Here is a 22,825-nt window from a genome sequence, read left to right on the forward strand (position 1 = left end):
TATTGGCATAGATAAAGACATGTTTGTAATACATCAATGAGAATTTCCAGACTAAACTTATAAAATTGGGAAATAATATCCCAGCCTCCTGGAACCCTGACGACTTCTCTCACGCACAATAGTGTGCCATGCACACTCCTGAACAGTAGATGGAGGAATGCAGCAAAGAAATGTAATCGCCAATAATAAAAGAAGAAGAAGGTTGAACTTTATTGGGAACGAATGTTGACGACTGATGTAGTGGAAGTTCTGTTGAAGCTTCAAGTGCGTTCAAGTCACGTAGGTCCGTGTGACACTTTTGTCGGGAGTTTGACGGCTGACATTCGCTCGCTTTTTGACCTTTGCTCGAGCGTTCGCTCTAGCTGAGCGGCGGGCGGCGATGGCTTCGCTCGGGAACTCGACGGCCGCTTCGTCGAACAGCAGCAGCCCCATGGTGGTGCTGGCGCCCAAGACCAAGACGAAAAAAAAGCACTTCGTCCAGCAGAAGGTCAAAGTGTTTCGAGCTAGCGACCCTGTCCTCAGCGTCTTCATGTGGGGCGTCAATCACTCGGTGAGTCTCCAGCTAAGCTAATATGCTAAGGCTGCTACCTCGTTTAGCCACGTTAGCTTGAATTTTCCCAGGTGCTCTACACACACACCGCAAATCTTAATCACCATTGCCGCGCTTCATATTCGTACATTATGGTCTTGACTCTTAAACGAACAAAAATCCGATTATCAAATTTAATCACACAAGAATAAGCTAAAATAGTTCACACAAAGTATATACACTAGTATCTACTAGCGAAGGGTTATAGATAGGACTGCTATTAATTTGATTAATTAGACGATGGATTGCTAGATTTTTTTTTTAAGTCAATGACTAATCAAAAAGAAAAACTTGAACGGACATTATTTCATGTTGACAGTGCAAAAAAAAAAAGGCACATCTATAAATTGATGACAAAACATGACAGAAAATATTCAAAATGTTGATTCAACACAACACTTACTGTTTAGACTAAAGGCTCACAATGCACTTAACTACTGAAGCAACAAAAAAAAAGATAGGGGGAAAACAATTTAATAAAATCATCCTGAGCAATAAGATATCATCCAGCCATGTTATCAGATATGTTACTAGTACTACCCATTTGTATATGACAAACTTGGTAATAAAAAATGGCTCTCGATTAACAACCCAAATTTTCTGCTGCAACACTTATAAATAACACTTTTGTTAAATTGACTAGAAAACCTTGTGTGTTTTTTCTCCAGATTAACGATCTGAACCAGGTTCCAGTGCCTGTCATGTTGCTCCCCGATGACTTCAAAGCCAACACGAAGATCAAAGTGAACAACCACCTCTTCAACAAGTAAGACTTCTCAATGGAGCTCGTGCGCTTTTTGTTTTTACATGACATGATGGTGCTTCCCTCTCTTTTTGCAGAGAAAATCTCCCTGGACATTTTAAATTCAAGGAATACTGTCCTCAAGTCTTCAGAAATCTCAGGGAGCGTTTTGGTATAGAAGATCTGGACTATCAGGTTGGTAACTTCTTTTATTTTCTGTACATATCAATTAATAGATTAAGCAGTTATTGCATTACCTCCCCCACATTATTGTCAGCATTGTTTGTCCAACTGATGGACTCCCCATTTATAACCAGGCAGATATCAGCATTTTTTTTCTTTTCTCTTTTTTTTTTTTTTTCCCACTTCTCAGCAAGAGATGAGCAGGATTATGACCATTGCCCTTTTCTTGCATAGGTACACTTAATTAAAAATGATTTTTTTTTTCTTAATCATTTAGCTGTGATGTCTACTAAAATGTTTAAAGGCTGTTTGGACATGCATGGTTCACCATCAGATCATCTGTACAGATGGATTTGTCTGTGTTGAACGATGACTGGCTGTCTTTATCCCCAATCTTCCAAGGTGTCTTTGACCCGCAGCCCTCCGACGAGGAGCGTCAACGACCAAGGTGAGGGGCTGCTCCTCAACTCCTACGACCGCACGCTGATCGTCAAGCAAATCTCTGGCGAGGACGTGGCCGACATGCACAACATCCTGTCGGAGTATCACCAGGTGAGTCGGAATGTCCGCCCGTGAGACTGGCCAGTGCAAATATACATTTTATTTGTTATACTTCCATGACCTTACGTAAGCAAATTATTTGATGTCTGGCGTAAATATGTTGGGTCTTGAGCCAACTGGAAAAGCACACGCTCATAAACCTATTTTTATTTTTTTATTTTTTTATTTTTTTAACTCAGAAAAAAGGCATACAGGTAAAGTGTCTTTTTGTGGTTGTTGTTGTTGTTGTTGTTGGCTAGCTATGCTAAAAACAGTAACGTGACCCTCCACCTTCTCAGAGGGAAACTATTTAGTGTGCAAAGAATATTTAATCTTGCTAAATATACAAATCAAGTATTGTGTATAAAATTGACAGTAAAATTTTATGTTTACCTTTTTACTTAAGAACATTTCAAAATGTACATTATTTCACTTTTACTTATGTACACATCTGCGATTGGCTGGCAACCAGTTCAAGTTGTACCCTCCCTACTGCCCGAAGCTAGCTGTGATAGACTCCAGCACTCACGCAAGCCTTGTGAGGAATAAGCGGTTCAGAAAATGGATGAATATGTACACATTACATGACTGCTTTTTTAAAATAGCACAAGTGTCTGTCTGTGTTTTTACTTAAATGTGTGAGTACTTTTACCACCGTTGGTTGCCCATGCAGTGTCAGTGTCATTGGAAAGGTGACCTGAATCTTGTACGTGCGTCCTATTTTGGTTGTGACACCAAAAGGTGCCACTGTATTGAAACTCCCCAGTGAGGATGCCATTAAAGGTGGCTGGTGTGCTGGAGGAGAACCCAGCATCGCTCGTCTCCTGTCGGCTGTGCAACTGCGCGTCCTACTTACTCCATCAGCAACCATTGACTTTTGTCACAGAATTTCCCAAATTAGCGCTTGCCAGAGGGCGTTTTCACGTTTATACCCCACGTGTGAGTAGTTGACCCAAATATTCGAATATTCACTCTTGTAGTCAGGAGGAAATTGCGGTGACAAATAATATGCTTAACATCCAAGACTGATTTTTAAATTATTTTTTTAAATACAGTACAAAGTCTATTTCAACTTGATGTTCCTGATTAGAACTATTATCCTAGGCTTTTTTTCTACTGTTCATTGTGGGAATGCTTTTCCATTCCCACATATATTATTCGGATTCTTTATTATTATTTCAGGCACATTTTATTCTCCACACTTTTTTGATGTGCAAAAACTCCACATAATACATCCGATTTACACTATTCAAATTTCAACTTGCTTAAAAAATTCACGCCATCTTTGTTCTTTCTCATCTGTTTCCACATAACTTACAGTACTCGCACAATTTAACGTTAAATATAAACTTTTCCCCATTCATTTTCAATGGGACTGACATTGAAAGTCCCACTTTCCACACCCACTTCCATACGTACAACTTCCCTCATTACCAACTCTCTGATACTGCTCAGCAAATCTTGCTTGGGAAATGTTTTATTAGCATTCAGCATTCCCATGCAATTTCTGCAGAAATTGCACTTTGTCTAGTTTTGTTAGTGGTTCCCACACCTTTTACACAAAGTACCACCTCAAAAAACAAACAAACTTAATTCTCCATGGACTAGCATCTTTGAACATCAACACTGGTCTTCAACACTTCAATGTACTGCTCCAATGATAAATAACAAATAGTAAAGTAATACATGTCTGGGGGAAAAAAAACGTTATTCTTTAAGGTGAAGTGCAAATGTATTGGACTTAGTTTAATACAACTGAAGTGTACTTAAGTAATGCTTTAAAAAAAAATTGCCACTGAAACATGTCGTTTGAACATGACTCACTTTTTTTTTCTTTTGCGATGAAAAGCATGTGACTTGTTGCTTATGTCTTCGACCATTATTACAATACATCCCACATTTAGCTTATTTTATGACAACACACTAACATTGTGCCCTACATTAGCAACTTTTCTTAATATGTTAAGTGAGACAGGCTTGTTTTAAAACATCTTATTAAATAAATATTCTTTCCAATCCATCCATCCATTTAACCATTTAGTTTGTATTATTTCAGTCAAGTATAATGCTATTTGTTGACATGCAAATTGTTCCCACTCTCCCACTCGTTTGTCTGGCATGGCTGACCAAACTGGAATATTCTGACACGCACGCACACAAACAACAACAACCCCCCTCCCCAAGAAATCAAAAACCATTCTCATTGTGTCAATAATGGTGTGTTGGCAGAAGAAATTGCATGTCTTGTTTGGTTGGTTTTTTTTTTCCCCTTGGCTTTGTGAACATACATTTGCCTGTATACGGTAATTGGAAAATATAGGCCTGACTTGTTGGAATGTGTTGCCAGTGGTTACACAGCCCACTTGACTAGAGATGGAAAACTGGAAGCTGTGTTTCTTTCTTTTTTTTTTGACCCTCCCATTTGTCACTGAGTGAAGTTTTTGGGTGTTTGTGTCTTTTATGACATTTCAGTGTTGCAGGCAGTCACACAAGTGAGATTAAAATAAATGTAAATAAGCCAGTAAGCCACCCATTTTCAAATATAATGTGTAAATAAATACACTTGTTTTGAACAGTCAGTCCATTTTGTTCAGTCATTATTCTGTCAGCTCTTTTAGAGGCAGTCATTTTTCCCTCCCTGGCTTATACTTATAAGTGGCATGTAAGCAAATTTTCACTTAATAGTGAGGGTTGCTTACAACAAAGATTTCTGAGGTTGCCCTGTCAAGATTATCAACTGCTGTACCTGAAATGAATGTCTTCTTTTGTCATCTGTGCCCCTCAAGCACATAGTGAAGTGTCATGGGAGTACCCTGCTGCCTCAGTTCCTTGGAATGTACCGGGTTAGTGTGGAGAGCGAAGAGAGCTACTTGATCGTCATGAGGAACATGTTCAGCCACAGAATGGTGGTACACAGGAAGTACGACCTAAAGGTGAGGCCAAACTCTGCTTCCTGCTTGCACTGCTGCCTTCAAACTTGTCTTTCCCACCGTTTGTTGAGGCGAGGCACACGGTTTACATTAGACAAACTTCACGGCACTCCACCAAACAACAAAAGTATATGTATTAGAGATGGACCAATATCGATTATTAGTAGTCAAGGATGCTGCTAACTGATATTTGGAGTAGATATTTATTTTCACTAAAAGGGAAAATATTGCCATCAAAATTAAATAAACACAAATTCTAAACTTTATTTATTATTTTTTTTAAGTATGCGTTTATTGAACGTTTAGGGTTCGTAAAATATTGGAGTTTAAAAAAAAAACAAACATTGTCAACCAACATCTTAGTTCTAAAAATCTAACAAAAGTCTCATGAAGATATTCATTCTTCTCTGCAGGGTTCTCTGGTGGATCGGGAAGCGAGCGACAAAGAACGAGTAAAAAGCATTTTTTTTTTTCTTAGCTTTTCCCATAATCACAAACTGTGTTTGAATCACGGAATATTTTGACTGTGGTTCAATGGTACAATTTAGGGTAAAGAACTTCCCACCTTTAAGGACAAGGACTTCAGGAACAACATGCAGAAGGTGTACGTCACCGAGGAGCAGAAGGAGAAGTTCATGGAGAAACTTAATCGGGATGTGGAGGTGAGCCAAGCAGCGGAAACGTGTCTCTGCGTCCTTGAGCTACTTTTGACTATAGCTGAATCATTGGAGAAAAAAAATCGGGCAGTGATTTGTTTTGTTTTTTTAGTGGCAGCGTTGTGCCTATGTCACTATGGGCTTACTGTACTAAGTGCAATTGTTTTCACCTTCGCTCTTGTAATGATAATTTGAGCTCCAATTTAAAGAAAAGTTTATTCTGTGTTGACTGGCACGTTACATTGAAAGAAGAGTCTACTCTTCTTTTGGTAGGTTTTGTGAAACCTTCCAAAGTTTTAACACTGCTCCTCCTCTTCTCCTCAGTTCCTGGTGAAGCTGAAGATCATGGACTACAGCCTGCTGCTCGGCATCCACGACGTCGGCCGCGCCGAGAGAGAGGAGGAGGAAGGCGAAGAGGTTTCTAATGAGGAAGACCAGGAAGCGGAGAACGGCTTGGCCTCCGGCGGCCCCGCCGTGGGATCTTACGGCACGTCTCCGGAGGGAATCGCCGGTTACATGTCCTGCTGCAAACCTCTCGGACCCGGCGAGTTTGACCCTTATGTGGACGTCTACGCTGTCGGGAGCTGCCCTGGTGAGCACGATGGTGGATGTGATGTAGTGTGTCATTATTCTAAAGCGGGACCGACCCATAATGGATTTTTTGCGGCAAATGCTAATTCTTAACCTAACAATAGCCAGATGGATATGCCGCTCCACAGTAATTTTTCCGGGAAAAGGCGGGATTTTCTATCCAATAATTTGAGCTGATTGGACGATGCGACATTTTACACGTTTGTTTTAACCAATCAAGGCCACGGATGAAAATGCGTATGTGTCTGTTCATCATTCTTGTCAAAGGGGTTGGGGGGTGGGGGGGGGGGGGGGGGGGTGGCACGAACCTCTTACCAGCTAGAAATGCACGAAGCGGCTCTCGCTGCTCAAGATTCAACAAGGAAACGGTGAGTAATTCTGCGAGAACAGAATTACTTGTAGCGTCCATTTGTCCATATTAGGTATGTTTGTTAGCCCCTGCGTTGGCGCTGGCTTCCTGTTTTCGTCACAGTTGCATATCCCTCCCCCAAACACAATGTCGCTCCGTGATTGGTCCGAACCACCAGTGGTTCGGGACAGCAGTTATCAACGGGAGCAATACGAGATGGTATTCTCCGGAGTTTGTGAACTCACAAATACTGCAAGAATTCATCTTGCGAGAGCAAAGTTAGTTAATTCTAATACTTGGCCCAATAAATTTCAATACCCACTTAGTCAGCCAATTATTAAAAAAAAATAATATATATATATATATATATATATATATATATATATATATATTCTCAAATAGGCATGCCATGGTATAATCAGCTGACTGATTAGTCGGTCACGCCCTATTAGTAAAAACCCCGGGGAAAAAAATGTCCACTGTAAACCGCAGCTTTCCGCATCAAACACAGAAGCGCCACAAAATCCCCCCCAAAAAAACAACATTCTCACCATGTGTCTTATTGTTGCAGGTGCCCCTCAGAGGGAGGTCTACTTCATGGGCCTGATCGATGTCCTGACTCAATATGACACCAAGAAGAAAGCTGCTCACGCAGCCAAGACCGTCAAACATGGGGTGAGTATGACACGCGAGGGAAGGAGGAAGGTGAGGGAAGGAGTGAGGAGTGGGGAGGGTGAGCGGGCGAGCTTTTTAAGCTTTGTGTTTGCTGAATTGTGACCTGCTGGTCTGGTCTTGTGCCTCTCTGCCATAGGCGGGCGCCGAAATCTCCACTGTACACCCCGAGCAGTACGCCAAACGATTCCGGGACTTCATCTCCAACATTTTTGCATAAACTGAACGCCTTACCGTTGACCAAAATTAGTGTGCACAGACGTTTTTTTGTTTGTTTTTTTTAAATGAAGAAAGACTATTTGCATTGTGTAGATAAGACAGTATAGCGTGCTTCATATTCATATACAGTAGTGTGTTTATTTTCAAGATTTGCTCCTGCTATTCCTCTGAAAGGAAGAAATTTTGACCTTTTAACTGAACTTGATCAGTGTACAATAGTTTCTTCCTTTGAAATTAAAGACTAGTTTACATTTGAAAAGGAATTGCCCTTCTGGCAATCACCCTTCATGGCACCAGAGGCCGCTGTTTTTTTTTCAGTGTAGTTGTCCTTAAACCGGCAGTCAAGTTAAGGAACCGGGCAATAACTTTCCAGCTAGCAAATAAAACTTCACTTGAGCCCGGCTGTAGTCCATAATCTTCAGCTTCACCAGGAAGTGAGGAGAAGATTTGAATGAAACTAGTGGGAAAAAGAAAGTGAACATCCAGCCTACAGATGAAGACAACATGAATGACTGAAGAAAAATGTGGGCACACTGAAGTACATTCCAGGAAGTCGGTATCACATTGTTATTTTGGAATCAAATGGATGACTAATGAGCAGTTTTGGAGGCTGATTGGCAGACTTGAATGGAGCTACAATAAATTTGCCCTAGTGACGTGCATGAGAGATGAGCAGTGAGTGAGTGCCAAATGTGTGCCATGTCCTCACTCATGCATGCAGAATTTGCACTTGATGCGACACAAGTGCAAGAAATGAATTTGAAAGGACTACACTACTTGTTAATAAAAGCATATTTGATTTATAATATTTAATATATGTGATTTGAATGAAAAGCATATTGTAGTGGTAGTTTATTGATGATGGTATAATGCTGTTTTGTGTGTGAGAAATCTGGCAAAACACCTGTTATGTCTTGGACCAGATTGCAGAATGTCTAATTCTGCAGTCGAGTAGCTAGTGATCCTTACCTTAATGCAGCATTCCGAAAACCTGGCATGGAAGTGTACAGAAATCATCACTCTGTGTAAGGCCTCATCCATTGCACATGCATTTTTGCAAATCAGCCTTTTGACCAAAATATATTTTACAAAAAAACAACTCTGTGTTGTAACTGGTGTTCATTCTACTAACACAAAAACCCACAAGTGTCCTGATTTTTTTATTTTTTTTTGCGGCAACACTCCTCTGACATTTTTAAAACAAAACAAACCCCCCAAAACGTTTGAACATTGTAACCAGGTGGCTAATTGTGTTTGTGCTGAATACTATGACTAAAACACTATTGCTACATTGGGACAGCCAAACAGCTGTAAACAAGTAAATAACACTTAAATTCTTACCATGAACTGTATGCTAACTTCCTTACTAAGTTCAATTTTTCTAACTTCGGCTTATAAGCAAATGTGCAGATTTTCGCTGTGCGTCCCACCGCTCGTCATGGATTTGGTATGAACGTAGAAGGGTCTGGCTGCAGCCCCCATTCTTCGTCCTTTCCTCCCCACACGCATGCAGACCTCAGTTCTCCACCACTGTCAGCTCGGAAAAGTAATTTACGCTTCGATCATATATCGCTCAATTAAACACTTTCCGCAGAAAATGGTAAGTGTTAATGTATCACTTACCTAAAAACCGCGTTTTGTGTTTACTTGTTTTTGTCTGATCGTCTCATTAATTTAAAGATCTTACCCCCGAGCGAGATTAACGTGGATAAACTGCAAAAAAAAAAAAAAAAAAACTATAGGCCCTATAGAGGAATTTTTCCAATAGATGGGCCTCGGGATTTGAATGACCTGTGACCTATTTATTGATTTTTAGGTACTATGTTAGGACTAACTAATCATACACTATTAATTTTCCTTTTGAATTCAATTGTGTCCATAATTTACTTGTTAAAAAAAAGAGGGGGAGGGGGGATTTGTGAACGTCATGTTCAAGTACAAAGCCGAGACTTTTTGCACAATCACTCGCCAAAAGAATAGCGGAGTGCAACACTCCCATCTATATTCAAATTTACGGTACTACAACGCAGGAAGATTTTTTTCATTTTTTTCTGTCTCCACGTCTCCAGGTAATTGTTCAAATAGTTGTTCTTCTAATTAGTCAGTCTTATGCTAAGTTGTGTGTTTATGTACAGTTTTGCTGTGTGCATAAATCAGATAAAGCACGGAGAGGCAGACAGGATTTCAAAAAGACAACTTTCGGCCTCCACACTGAAGGAGGCGTACGAGAGCACAGCGGTTGAGGTTGGTACCCTCAGGGTACTACACTGATTTTTTTTTTTTTTAAACATATCAACACATGAAGCTTACAGGCTTACAGGAAAATTGAAACATACAGGTAGGCGATACCAAAAACATAAAAGTGAGTACTACCCTGATTTTTCTACGGCACAAACAATTAGCTGCTAGCTTCATCAGACTTAATTGCTCACAAACAGTGGGGGGAAAATAAGCACAAAACTCCCTGACAACTTTTCGGCCGAACAAGACTTGATCTCTGTGGATCCAAGAAATGTAGCAGACTTCATCTACAAATTCAGGTAAAGGCAATCAAACATTTTACATTCAACTTAATATTAGGTACCTGTATGAACAATTCCGAGCATCCGGGTATTTCTGATATTTCCACAATGCTTCTTTTACATGGTGTAAAAACAAATGGCCTATTTGCGTTTTCCTGTGACTAAGCATACAAACTAGACAGACTGTTAGTTAAGCATTTCACCACATTTTAAAATCAAAATAATTCTCACAAGTCAAATTACAATAATCTGAACTCCAATCAATGCGTTCAAAGAGCAGAGAGCTTAATTTCACCGAATAAGGCCTCCATTTTGACTTGTGACATAACATTGAATTGTCCATAAAACAAAAAGTCTAAAAATCACAAAAACTAGATTTTGAACTTAAATATTTTGTGTCACCTTGATTGAAAGGAATATGTTGGTATGGTAAGGACATTTTCAAGCATGGACCATATGTCTGTGTAGGACTGGCCTATATGATTTTTTATTTTTCCCCCTTGCACAACACTTAGTAATGTAATGAGTAGTTTATTAAAACATCGCAATATTCTCTAGTCCGAACTGCTGTAAATTATGTTCTTTTTGACCAAATACATGTAAAAAGAATGCTGGTATTTTTTCCCAGCCTTTTGATTTAGGTCTGCTGATAATTGAATAGAAAATACGCCACCGCTTGGCTCATAAATTTGTCTCTGACGAATAGCTGTGAACATCACCACACGTAACTGTAGTTCCCGAAGAGCTAAATATTTTTATTTTTATTTTTTTGCTGTACTTCTTGAGGTAAAATGTTTGACAGCCCCTTGATTTTACAATACAGTACTGGCTAAAAGAAAAAAAAATCTTGCATTTAGAACACAAGCCACTTTGTGATCATTTGATATTGCAATGCTTTTAGAACACTATAAAACACTTGACAGAGCAACAGTTGTCTTCACAATAATAATGCTTATAAGGGTGATAATGGAAAAAATGCAGTTTGCATCAAAAGTCAAATGAAACAAGTCCAATTCATGCTGAATGTGAAGGCAAGAGTGGCATCAGAGACGAGCAGTCTACAAAAAGATACACTGGTGGAATGAATAATCCTTAATCATTTTCCGCAGGGCCTTCCTTGCATTATGCTTGTAGTGATAGGGTAATTCCACGGACCGGGTTACCTTGGAAACAGGCATGTATGGAGAAGCAGGAGAAATAATCCTTCATGTGTGGAGCATGACTCATGAGTGTGCACTCCCAGTGTGTGTCATTCTTTTCTGCATGTCTCACAACTGCATTCTGTGGCTGGGTATCAGGACGCAAGAACTCACTCTGTGATTGGACTCATATTATTAATCCATGTATGTTTTATTCGTTTTCATACAGTACTTATTAGATTTACTGTCCTTTTGTGTGCGTACATCCATCCATCACGGTAACACATCGGCACAAGAAGATTGTTCAGAAATGGATCAGTTCTAATCACACTTAACACACCCATTTTTCTTCTTTTTTTTATGTAGCTTTGGCAAGACTTTTTTTTTTTTCTCTTTTATTCAAATCAGAAGTAGAGTATTAACTAAGAGGAGAACCTAATGGCTTCATGGACATTCTCTGTTTTAAAATCAACAAGGCATAAATAAGTGAAAAGAAAAACATGTACAGTAGTTGAAGTGAGCTCTGTTTTTTCTCCCCCAATAAATTTAGTTTCCCTTAAAGCACTAGACTTGTACCAACATGAAACAAAATCATCTCAGTCAACAATATAAAAATACATGGCAATATACTGCAGTTTGTTAAATAAAGCAATAATTCATATCTAAAATATATTGAGGTGTATAAAAATATGCCTTACAACTTTTTGAAAAGGACAACAGCCGTACAATTTTGTCTGCCACTTCAGAACATCACACAGTCAAGCACAAAAATCCAACATATGTACTAACAATCAACCGACAAGCATTCACCACACCCACTTAACAAATAGAGCATCTTGGATCATTTTCATGTGACTATTTTTTTTTTCTTCAGACTCAACATACACAAATATAGAAGGTAAGGAAGGTTGTGTAAGCTTAAAGCAGTAATGAACAGACCCCAAAATAAATTACTACTATTATAGAATGGAATTGTTGATATCAGTGTATCTTTGGAGAGAGGGAGAGAGGATGGTGAGGGAGACACATTTCTCAAATGTTTGTGTCACATCACCTGCGTAACAGTATTTAAGTCCACTGAGATCAGAACAAACACAGGCAGTGTCAGCTATGCTAAATAGAAAGTACGCAGTAAATTTTAGAGAGTAAATTTTACTCTTAAAAATGACGATCTTCGGTCTAAACAGAGTAAACTTTACTATTGGGAGAGAGCAAAAAAAACAAAAAACAAAACCAAAACTCAAGAGTTGAGGAACAACCTTCAGCATGGGAGGCAGCCACTCTACCACTTGAGCATTACTGCTCGTTTACATACTGCTGGTGTGTCCAAAAGGAGACCAAAAATTGAGGTTTGAGGATTCCACCTGACACCTGCCATATATTTACACAGAGTAGGAGTGGCATGGGTCAGTGGTTAGATTGGTTGTCTCCCAACTTGAAGGTTCTGTGATTGTTCCTCAGCTGTTGAGTGATTTAAAAAAAAATAAAAAATCAGAGTATCAAATTTACTCTTTTAGACTGGGATCGAATAGTCTTTTCCAGAGTAAAATTTACTCTACAAAATTTACGGTGTGGGGATACACCGAAAATTCAGTCACGGGAAATGGCCCAAACGTGCATTTTCAGTTTTCGGCTGAAAGAATTTAGTCGCAGAAACAACCCAGCCGAACCAGGATGTTGTAGTGACGCAAACAACAAAAGGTTTACAGCTCGATCTCTGGGTGGGCTAACCAGTGTGAAACTCCAGACTGACGCAGTTTGTTACTGGTCAGCGGGGCACTAACTTGGAGCTTTGGGGTAAGAGTAGACTAAAATGAGAAGAATTAGAATCAAATTTCAAGAAAAACAGGTCATCCAGCTGGTGATAGTGGTGTGTCATGGCGCCGTGGCCGGTCACGGTACTCTAATGCATCCATTGAACAGAGCACATAAATAAGCCCCAACTTCCTCCACCATTTGGCCTAGAGTGAGAAGGCCACTAAGGACTGTTGTTATAATTTCTGTTTTTCGGTTTTTGGCTTTGGGTTTTCCCTTTTTCATTTTTGATGTATCCCAGTTAGAAATGAAAAGTGAAATCTAACCGGAAAGCCGGGACAAGAGGCAGAAGGCGAGAGATCTTTGTTACAGTTCGAATCGTAGAGAGCATGCAGTGTTGTCTCCAGACGATGCACTTGGACGTTCAGGCCTGAGCTGCGAGTCTACCTTATATATGACTTTCTTCACAACTAATATGCATTTTTTCCCCTTGCTACCTCCTGTCCGGGCAGTATGAATGTAGTGTAGCCCATGCTAAAGCTCCCCGTCTCCCTGAGCACCTCTCCTCCTCGTCTTCCTCCAGGCGCAGAACGATAGCACAGGCTCAGCTCTCACTCCCCGTCACACGGTACAACACCGTCCTCGATGGCGCGGGAGGGCACCGGAGTGCCCAGCTCGTCCACACACCAGCAGTGGCCGCGCTGCATGCCTTTGGAGGAGCGACACTGATGGGACAGGACGGAGAGGTGGGAGAGAGAAAATGGGATGTCACCGATCACATTAGTGATTGTGCATACCACCATTCGGGTGCATTCATACCGCAGGGTACCATGACAAGTGCAAGTTGGAATGTGACCAGAATGCATCAGTGAAGGACACACCGACGTATTTATGATAGTGGCATGAAATGAATGCATCTAGGGATACAGGGAGTCCTTGAGTTAATGCATGCTCTTCCTAAGGCGTTTCGACTTTACAATGGTTATGCCTGGTCCGCCATTTTGGCCCCATCCGCCATATAGCCCGCAGTGTTTTCCCCTCGTCCGCTGTTTAGCCCTTAGCTAGTGCTAGCGCTTGTGCATTTGTGGGAGTATCTTTGGCTTTTTCTCCTTTTTTTTTTTTTTTTTTTTCCCCCCCCACACCGGCCTCCACCCCTCCTTTTCCATCCACCTCTAAACAGTAATAGTAAGTACAGCATCTTATTTTTTTATTTTAATGTATTTTAGATTTTTTATGCAAATTATTTTGATGTAAATATTGACTTTAATGGGGAAATTCGACTTAAGTCGAAATTCGAGTTACATCGCTAGCGTAGGAACGGACCTCCGACGTAACTCGAGGACTCCCTGTATTTTTGCAGCCGAACATTCACGAGCAACAACCAATGTGTCTTTGGTTTAAGCTGGTCGACAACAACAACATCTGGCGGGTATTCCACGCATTCTTGCTTTATGCGTACTTTCAATTGGGCCGCGACTATTGACGTTTTACCAGATCACAAGGATGTAAGAACATATATCGAGTAACTGCTAAGTCACATGGTGCAGTTTGGAAATATGGCCGCTTGCTCATGTGGGTCTCAGTCCTGACAGGTGTTTTTTTGGCAGTCAATTCTGGCCTTTATGTTTTTGAGGCTGATTCATGGCTTGCGCCTTGCGGTGAATCCTTTGTATTTTCGCTTATGATGGCTTCTCTTTATGGTAGACTTACATACTGATACACCTTCTTGGAGAGTGTTCTTCTCTTGAGTGGATGTTGTAAAGGGGTTTTTCTTCACCATGGAAAGGATTCTGTGATCATCCACCACTGCTGTCTTCCATGGATGTCCAGGCCTTTTTGAGTTCACAAGCTCACCAGTGCATTTTGTTTTTCTCACAATGTACCAAACTGTTGATTTGGCCACTCTTAACATTTCTGCTCTCGCTTTGATGGTTTTGTTCTTTTTTTTCTTTTTTTTTGTCAGCCTCAGGATGGGCTATTTCACCACTATTGAGAGCTCCTTTGGCAGCATGTTGTGTGTTCACAGCAACAGCTTCCAAATGCAAATGCCACACCTAGAATCAACTCCAGACCTTTTAACTGCATATTTGATGCCAGGTTAATGAGGGAAGGGCCCATGTTATTTTTTTGCAGCCTTTTGAGTCAATTGTGCAATTACTTTTGGTCCCCTGAAAAAGAGACAGCTACATTTTAAAGAGCTGTAATTCCTAAACCCCTGCTCCAATTTGGATGTCAATACTCTTAAATTAAACCAGAGAGTCTGCACTTTAATTAATATAGGATTGTATCCTGGATATGTTTTTTGTCAACAGCTAAAATAACAAAACTTGTGTCACTTTCCAAATACTTTTGGGCCTAACTGTATGTCTGTTTTCATGGAAATGCGTCATATTAAGTTATGAATCCAACCGGAATCTGTTCGCTGATGTCTGTGCGATTAGCAAATCGTGATTTTCGGAGCAAATCGCCAAACCTGGCACACTGTGCGGCAGTTTGCGGCGACATTCGGTGTGCGGGGGGCTCAACTGTTTCCATTGTATTTATAGTTATTTTTATCTTTTCAACACATTATCTTTTAAGCTGAGAGGAAGCTGACAGTTCATTTTCAGCTGCAGCTTCAGCAAGCTAGCCGAGTCATGGCGTTCATTCGCCAAACTTGCGGCGTTCCCTTCTTGCATCTTTACCTGCTTTTTTCTGTAGAAGCCTCGGGTGTCACAGTTGGGTATGTAGATGTCGCGGTCCGACTGGATGATGGTCAGTTGCAGGCCTCTCAGAACGCTGTTGAGCAGCTTGCGACACGGCGCCTGAGAAAACGCAAGGCTGAGTGAGCTCGGGAGAGCTGCTTCATTGCGTGGGTTTGAATGTTCACATACGTTCGTCGCACGAGAGCCGTGTTACAGCCATAAGCAGACAAAGTATGTTTATATGCCACGTATTGTATCCTATTATGTTATATAAGCATAGTTACACAATGCTTCAGTTTTTAGGGTCATGTTTGGATGCTTGTTGTGTTACTTTGTCACACCAGACCAAGTAATTATGTGTGTGCCTTCAAAAGGCCTCTGGCGGTAAAACTATCAACATTTTGCGTGGGCTTGAAACTTTGCTGATTGTCATCATGCTTGATTACTTGTGCCGCATAGCAGCAGAACATCTTACACCATAACACCAAGCATGAATACATGACACCCCCTTGATAGCAAAGCTGGCTGATAATGCTTTCAAAAACGACCCATCCTCCTGCTATTTATCAGCGTGATCTCATCAGGCATCATTCGGGCGACCGTCAGTCATCACTTTTGCAATAGAAGACGGCAACTTACTTTTTCAATGTCACCGCTGTGCGAAGGATGAGGACCTGAGAGAAAACCAGACACGGAAACAATATTAGACAGTCATCGGCCTTATTACCATCAAACAGTAGGAACGGCAGTTTTATGTATCTGCACAAAACAATTCAAACACTATTAGAAATAATTTCGATCCATGGATGGATAGATGGAAGTCGGTGATGAGGAAGATCATTTCCACCGATGCGTATCTTTTTCAGGTGGCAGAGTCTCCTCGATCAGGATGTCGTTGCCACTTGACGCCGACGCCAAGTCGCATCAATGCGGCTCGTCTGATTATTTGTTCAAAACCTCAATCAGCTCCAATGCTTGTTAAACGTACGCGAGACACTGCAGAGCAGGAATGGATGTCAGGAGCTTTTTTTTTTTTTTTCTGATGCATGCAGCTGCAAATGGCCTTTGGCTTATCATGTATATGAACAGTATGTATTCATATGACGCGTATCTTACCTGTGGGGTGGGGCCTCTCGGTGGGACTGGTCCTGCTGTGCTTGACACAAACGCCCCTGCCCTGCAAGAGAGCCTGCAGGGGGCTGTGCTCCCTGGGTGGGGGGACGCAGCGGAGCCCCTTGGCACAGCTGAGCGTGTACACGCCACAGGGCTCCCCCAGGGCCAACAGCGACGTGCTGCCGGCAACATTGTGCTCCTTGGGGGGCCTTCCCGCCCCCAAAGGATCCCTGCAGCTAGGACAGACCTTGAAGGGGCCCAAACGGCTCGCCCCCGTCAATGATACCCAGTGACCAATCAGCAAGAAGACAATCAAGTTGCAAAGCAAAGGCATTTCTCAGATTGTCCACACTGACAGGTGAACGTGGCGGAAGCTGTCGAAGGAGCTCCCCTCTGCTCTCTCTCTCTCCGACCGCTTCTAGGACAGAAGCTATCCTCGGTGCTTTGCCGGCTGAGTCCCCCTGCGGCGCCAGAGGAGACGAACGGAGCTCGAGAGAGACGCGGCACGGCGCCGGCTTTTAAAGATCTGAGAGGCGGTGAGAGAGAGCGAGGGAGAGTGCAGCTATGACACCTTCAGGGGCTGGGACTTACCGAGCGAGCGAGCAAGAGAGAGAGAGAGCGAAGGAAGGAAAGAGGTGGCAGGGAGGGACAGAGGACGAGGGGGTGGATGCTGTCCCTTTCACAAATGATCCAAATAGCCACACATGAAATATTCATCTCATCTCATTCTGCGCTATTTCCAATGTCGGGGGCCTTCCTGGAAGAACATTTGCTATGCTAACAAATCTGAACGCACCTCCATCACCGTTGCCGCTGCACAGCTGCCTGATCACTCAGTCGGGGGGAGAGAAAGAGAAAGAGAGAGAGGCGCAACCTTGCCTGTGGCAACACTTGAGAAAATGACAGACGCCAAATTAGGTCAATTAGCGCAGAGCAGAATTTGGCACACAAAAGTGAGCGCCAGTCCAGATCTAAGATTGTGGATGCACTTGGAGGATAAACATTGGAATTGTTAAGGCCAGCTCGCACTCCACCACGGACAATCTGCTGCCTAAAAATAGCAGAAGCTATTTTTGACAAACATGGATCACCCGTGTCACCTTCACCTTTCTCCTCCAAATGCCAGCACAAAACGCTTGCTCCAGCTGTCCCCAACATCACAATACTCACATCATTTGGTCACATTTGTGGCTGGAGAAGAACTCGAGCAAATGGAACCGTTGTATCATTCTTCAAATGTGACCATGACCATCGTACTTCTCCACCGTTGTGACCCTGCCAGCCTCATTTTGCCGTTGTCACCAAATCGCGACACATTTTTGCACGAATTAGGAACAATCAAAGAACATTTGTTGTTCAAAAATACCCTTTGAAAGCGTCTGCTTTAAAGCCAACTTAATTCAGACTGAAGATGATCATAACAAGTGCGTGCACAAAAAAAAAAAAAAAAAATCATCTTGCCACTGATGTTTTATTTTCAGGAAAGTGCGACATCAATAGTTTTTCTTTTTAGGAAATGAAGTATGAAGACTAAAGCAACTAACAGTTTGAAAAGGTCTCCTATCAAAACACTAACGTCATTTTGTGATAATGCGAGAGTTTGTAGAACTGCCGCTGGAAGTTGCCTTTCGAACCCAAGTGCAAACATTTCTGATTCAAGCCGGTCAAACGAATGTTCGTTTCCAAATCAATGGCAAGTCCAAAATTCACGTTCGTATTTGACTGCTCCGTATCGAAGTTGGAACCGGCCTATGTCTTTCACGAAGCTATTCTAGCTAGCACGCTGCTCGTGTAGTCATAATGACGGAAAATATTTGTATGAAAAACAAATCTGGGCCAAAAATATAACACAATTCAATTAAAAGCACTAAAGATGATGCTAACTGAGCATGCGTTTTGTGCCCCGTGACAACCTACTTTTACAACCTACTCTTACACCATCTGTAACCTCGAAATGTCATAAGTCGGAAGTGTCGTAAACCGAGGCACCCCTGTCATTTTTCACCTCCTGTCTGCGACCCACCAGTAAAGAATCACTGCTCTAAATCTTTTGCGAGCCAAGGTATGTATACATGGGCAATTTATAAGAGCATTTTGGAATGCTGCTGCTTTGAGATACAAGATACGAGCCATCGTTCAGCAAATTTTTCAAAATTATTTTTTTGTTTTGACTTATTGGCACAAAGTTGAATCCAAAACTAACAAAGAAAATGAAAAGTTATGGATTTAAAACAAATACTTTGCTTTTGAAATGTGCTTGCTAAAAGGCAATAGACGAGTTAACGATTAGCATAGATAGCAACAGAAATTGGAAAACAAACACGCAATAGCTGAGAGAGAGTGAACATAATACAATTTTCTCTCCCTAAAAGGCACAGGTTCCTGGTTCAGCTCATATCTCAGGGCACCCCTGCTTTGTGTTTGCAAACTGACACTTTAAAGAGCTTCCCAAGATTGATGAGCTTGACCATTTCCAAGTGAACTGAAAGTGTTCCAGCTGTGTCATTGACGTTCTCGTTTCACCTGTCAACACTGACTTGTAATGCGGCCACTAACCGATTTCCGAGCATATTGTATTTGTGCTCAGGATATGGGCATGAGGCGTTGGAGTGTGCGCACACAATGCTCTCTATGTGCTGGTGGGTCCGAACGGACGCCAAGGCGCGGCGGAGCAGATATCCCCATCGGTCCGCCGGAATTCAGGGCAACGCAGGGCCAAAAATGACAGCTCTATCTGCAGCCCGCAGGTTGTATTGATCTTGGCGAGGGCGTTTAAAATCACCTGCTGACACACGTTCGCATCAGTTTGCAGACTTCAGCAGTAGTCCGCATATCTGGCATACTTGGAGGACATTCCGAGACAAGCAGCAGACCAAGTGGGGCTCTCTGCTTCCACATTCCCCAGGATCATTCTTTTTCTGTACGTCTGTCAACATGGCAACCGGCATCAACACAGTACCATCCGCCTCCATTCTGCTGACTAGCATTGTCTTTAAAGTATAGCTTTCAAAATTAACGCGTTTCACAAATTCCCCTTCATGCCAGTCATTTTTTGTATGGTGCGGTTAACGCAAATCAAATTCCTGAGCAGCTGGTGTTTTTGTCCACGTGACTTTGGCATCCACATCCTGCAGTTATTTGGCTGACGTGGGCCAGTTGGCCTGTATTTCCTGTAACATGGTCTGGTCACATGTGTTACGCGGAACTGGTTGTATTTCAGATGCCACGCTGTAAGTGAAATCAAGCATATAGAAATACACTTTTTCAAAACACACTAGGCATGTTTTTAAAGCATTTACAGTACATTTTAATACTGTACAAACAGAGTAGCAACTGTAATAAAAAAATAAAATAAAATAAAAAATCTGTAATATAACCATGCGACAAAGTGTGAACCACAGTATAGTGGGCAAAAACAATATTAAAACAAAAATGTGTCTGAGCCCTTTGTTGAGTTTAAGTCCTGCAGCAAAGTTGAGCATCGAACAAAATCTCTAACCTGGCAAGATCCAGATGGATTTTGACTGATTTTGCAACACCCATATAATGTTGTGTTATTTTGCTATAAAAACATGGAACCTACCAAAAGAAAGATTAGAGTCTCTTCTTTCATCAGGGAAAAAAAATATATTTATCTGTTTCCGTTTTCAGCAATTAGCATTAGAAAATAGCTAAGTTTCATCATTATTCACAAATCTGTTTAGAATTGTGGTGAAATCAGCTTGTTGTCAACAAGGCCCTGGTTGATCTTTTATACTTTGCTGCCACCTGCTGGCCATTTGTGTAATATCTACCATTACTTCACCCGTTTCCCTGAAGTTGAGAGGCTGTATCAAAGCCTTCTATATGCTCTAGCATGAAAAAACAAAACAAAACAAAACATATAATACGTGTTTGGGACACTTAAAACATTTACAATAGAACATATTCATATGTTGTTCAGAGCAAATGAGTTTTAAAAAGGTGGGGGGAAAAAAGCACGAACATTTACTAGCTAAAAAAAACGCAAGAAGCGTCTCTCGCTGTTCTTTCAAAAGGGAAACTGTACGTAATTTTGTGAGAATAGAATTAACTGCAGTGTCCATGCATTCAGCCACTTGTGTCTCCATGTTTGGTTTGTTTCCCATGACCTCGGCGCTTCTTGATTTCGTCACAGCCGCATAATCTGCCCCCAAACACTGTTGCTTTGTGATTGGTCGGTTCGACTCAGAGAAAATCAACGGGCTCCATACAAGATGGATCCTCGGGGTTGGTTTCTGAACTCACAAATACCACGAGAATTCAGCTTTCAGGGAAGGTTAAAACGCCACCACAAAACGCAGCAATTAAGTTAAGAACCTCTTCCAAATAGTCCATCTTATTTCCCCAGCGGCTGTCATTCAAATCACATACAAGGCGCATAAAATGCATTGCCTGTCAGATCGAAACTGTTCTGTTGTTTCAGCCTAGGGGGCACCAAAGTTAAATACAGCAAAAGTAAAGCATGAAAATGATAAAGTGGGCTCTGGGTTTGCCGTCCCGCAATACGATGTCAAAGTTGTTTGCACACTGCCCGTTTGCTGAACGGCTGATGAGTCATTGCAAGGCTGTTGTGCTCGATCACAATTGTTTTCATTTCTTTGGCCATAAATTAGCATGCGAGTCCATACTTGAAAGTGGCGTGATGCTGTTTGAATCGATAACGCCGATGCAGTTTCACTTAAAAGTTATGCGCGCGCACACACTCCCGCGCTGTCCATGCTAACCTGTAATTTATTCCCTTTAGTTACCAAGGGAACACCTGGAAGAAGTGGGTTGCTATGTGGCCGGCCGTCCTTTGTCAAAGGGAAATTGCTACTTTGCGGTACAGTCAGGCTCAGCCTTAGATGCTTCCACACTTGTCCTGTTGATTTCTAGCATCGCGCTACCTCAGATGCTGATAATTATCAACATTACCAGATTGGGGGGGGGAGTCCACATTTTCTCCTTGACAGAATCCCTTGAATAAGTTCTTGTCACTTTGGGACAAGAACAAGTAGAAGTGCAAGAATTAATCCACAACGAATTCATGATGAAATAAATCAACTATTTTGGTAATCATTGAAAGCCAACGTCAAAATCGCTAGATTTCAGCCTTTCAACACGCAACATTCAACATTGCATTCAACGTGTTCTTTTACTTTGGAAAACTGGCACGTTATTGACCAAAACCTAGAACTCATTCATATTTTTTTATGGTGATGCATTTTCTGTAAACAATTTAAAATAATCTGTTTTTCAATGAATGAATGGAGGAAAATGAAAACACGTTTTTTTTTAAAGATTAGATACATCGATTGACTAAATAATCACTAGATTAATGGATTATTAAAATTATTGTTAGTTGCAGCCTTAATAAACAGTGACTTCCATGTGGTTGATTTTAGAAATCGCCTTGCACGGCGTAGTGATGTTCTGTCAATCCAGGTACATAACCTTTCTTGTGTGCAAAACCCTGCCCTCAAATGTCATTATTCAGCTTCCATACTGGCAGCTGCCATACATGAAATTGATGAAGGACATTGTGAGGAAACATGCTGAGAGCCCTTTGACTTCCGCTTCAGTTGACTCAGTGCTCGGATTGTCTCGTTGGTGGCAGAGAATTGTCTCCGATTTGTGCCTGACATTTCCTGTAAAACGCAATGTCTGACGCACGCATTGAAAGTTTTCCAGATAACTACATTTGTATTGAAATGTGACGTCACATCCAGACCTCGATGGGTCCCCTTGACATTTCAGCGAGGCCGCGCCATGTAAGTATGTGCCGATTTTATGAATTTCTCCAGCGGTGACGCACGCGCTGTCCACTTATGTCAAACATTGGGGAGCTTTTCTTCCCTTAAAGGTCAGGCCTCTATCCAAGCATGCGTGGCGGCTTTCCTGCTGTTTCTGCTGGCTGGGCTTTCGCGTGGACCCCATTTCACCTCCTTCAAACATGCGCAGCATTTGTTCGAGAAGCTCGTTTGTCAGACTCAGCACTGAGCGCATTCCTGTCCTTTTAGAGCATAAAGTGCTCTTTAAGATGGATTGCTTCATGTTTGTACTTTCAAAATATGCCCGTGCCCCGACATACAAGTGATTGGCCTTATGAGATGAGAATGCAGACTTGGGAAATGAGCGCCA

At 41.6% G+C, this 22,825-nt stretch overlaps 2 protein-coding genes and 1 long non-coding RNA gene across 4 annotated transcripts in view; 2 read left to right on the forward strand and 1 right to left on the reverse strand.

Moving 5' to 3' along the window:
- Positions 1 to 153: 153 nt before the first annotated feature.
- pip4k2ca (phosphatidylinositol-5-phosphate 4-kinase, type II, gamma a) lies at positions 154 to 8,570 on the forward strand. Its single transcript, XM_077513245.1, has 10 exons — positions 154 to 550; positions 1,258 to 1,355; positions 1,430 to 1,526; positions 1,917 to 2,066; positions 4,841 to 4,987; positions 5,398 to 5,436; positions 5,533 to 5,646; positions 5,965 to 6,232; positions 7,152 to 7,255; positions 7,392 to 8,570. The coding sequence occupies exons 1-10, from the start codon at positions 380 to 382 to the stop codon at positions 7,470 to 7,472; spliced, it is 1,269 nt and encodes a 422-aa protein (XP_077369371.1). The 5' UTR covers positions 154 to 379; the 3' UTR covers positions 7,473 to 8,570.
- A 1,249-nt stretch (positions 8,571 to 9,819) lies between these two features.
- The window catches only part of LOC144013895 (uncharacterized), a 59,962-nt gene continuing 46,956 nt past the window's right edge, over positions 9,820 to 22,825 (forward strand). For both annotated transcript variants that reach the window (XR_013282360.1, XR_013282359.1), the window contains exons 1-2: positions 9,820 to 10,011; positions 13,471 to 13,633. This is a non-coding gene — a long non-coding RNA (uncharacterized LOC144013895). The remainder of the gene's footprint in view (positions 10,012 to 13,470; positions 13,634 to 22,825) is intronic.
- igfbp6b (insulin-like growth factor binding protein 6b) lies at positions 12,619 to 17,680 on the reverse strand. Its single transcript, XM_077513252.1, has 4 exons — positions 16,688 to 17,680; positions 16,211 to 16,245; positions 15,572 to 15,691; positions 12,619 to 13,612 (listed from the first exon to the last, which is right to left on the reverse strand). Exons 1-4 carry the CDS (start codon positions 17,016 to 17,018, stop codon positions 13,499 to 13,501), a joined length of 600 nt encoding a protein of 199 aa, XP_077369378.1. The 5' UTR covers positions 17,019 to 17,680; the 3' UTR covers positions 12,619 to 13,498.

The sequence above is a fragment of the Festucalex cinctus genome, chromosome 2 (assembly GCF_051991245.1).
Source record: "Festucalex cinctus isolate MCC-2025b chromosome 2, RoL_Fcin_1.0, whole genome shotgun sequence".
NCBI lineage: Eukaryota > Metazoa > Chordata > Actinopteri > Syngnathiformes > Syngnathidae > Festucalex > Festucalex cinctus.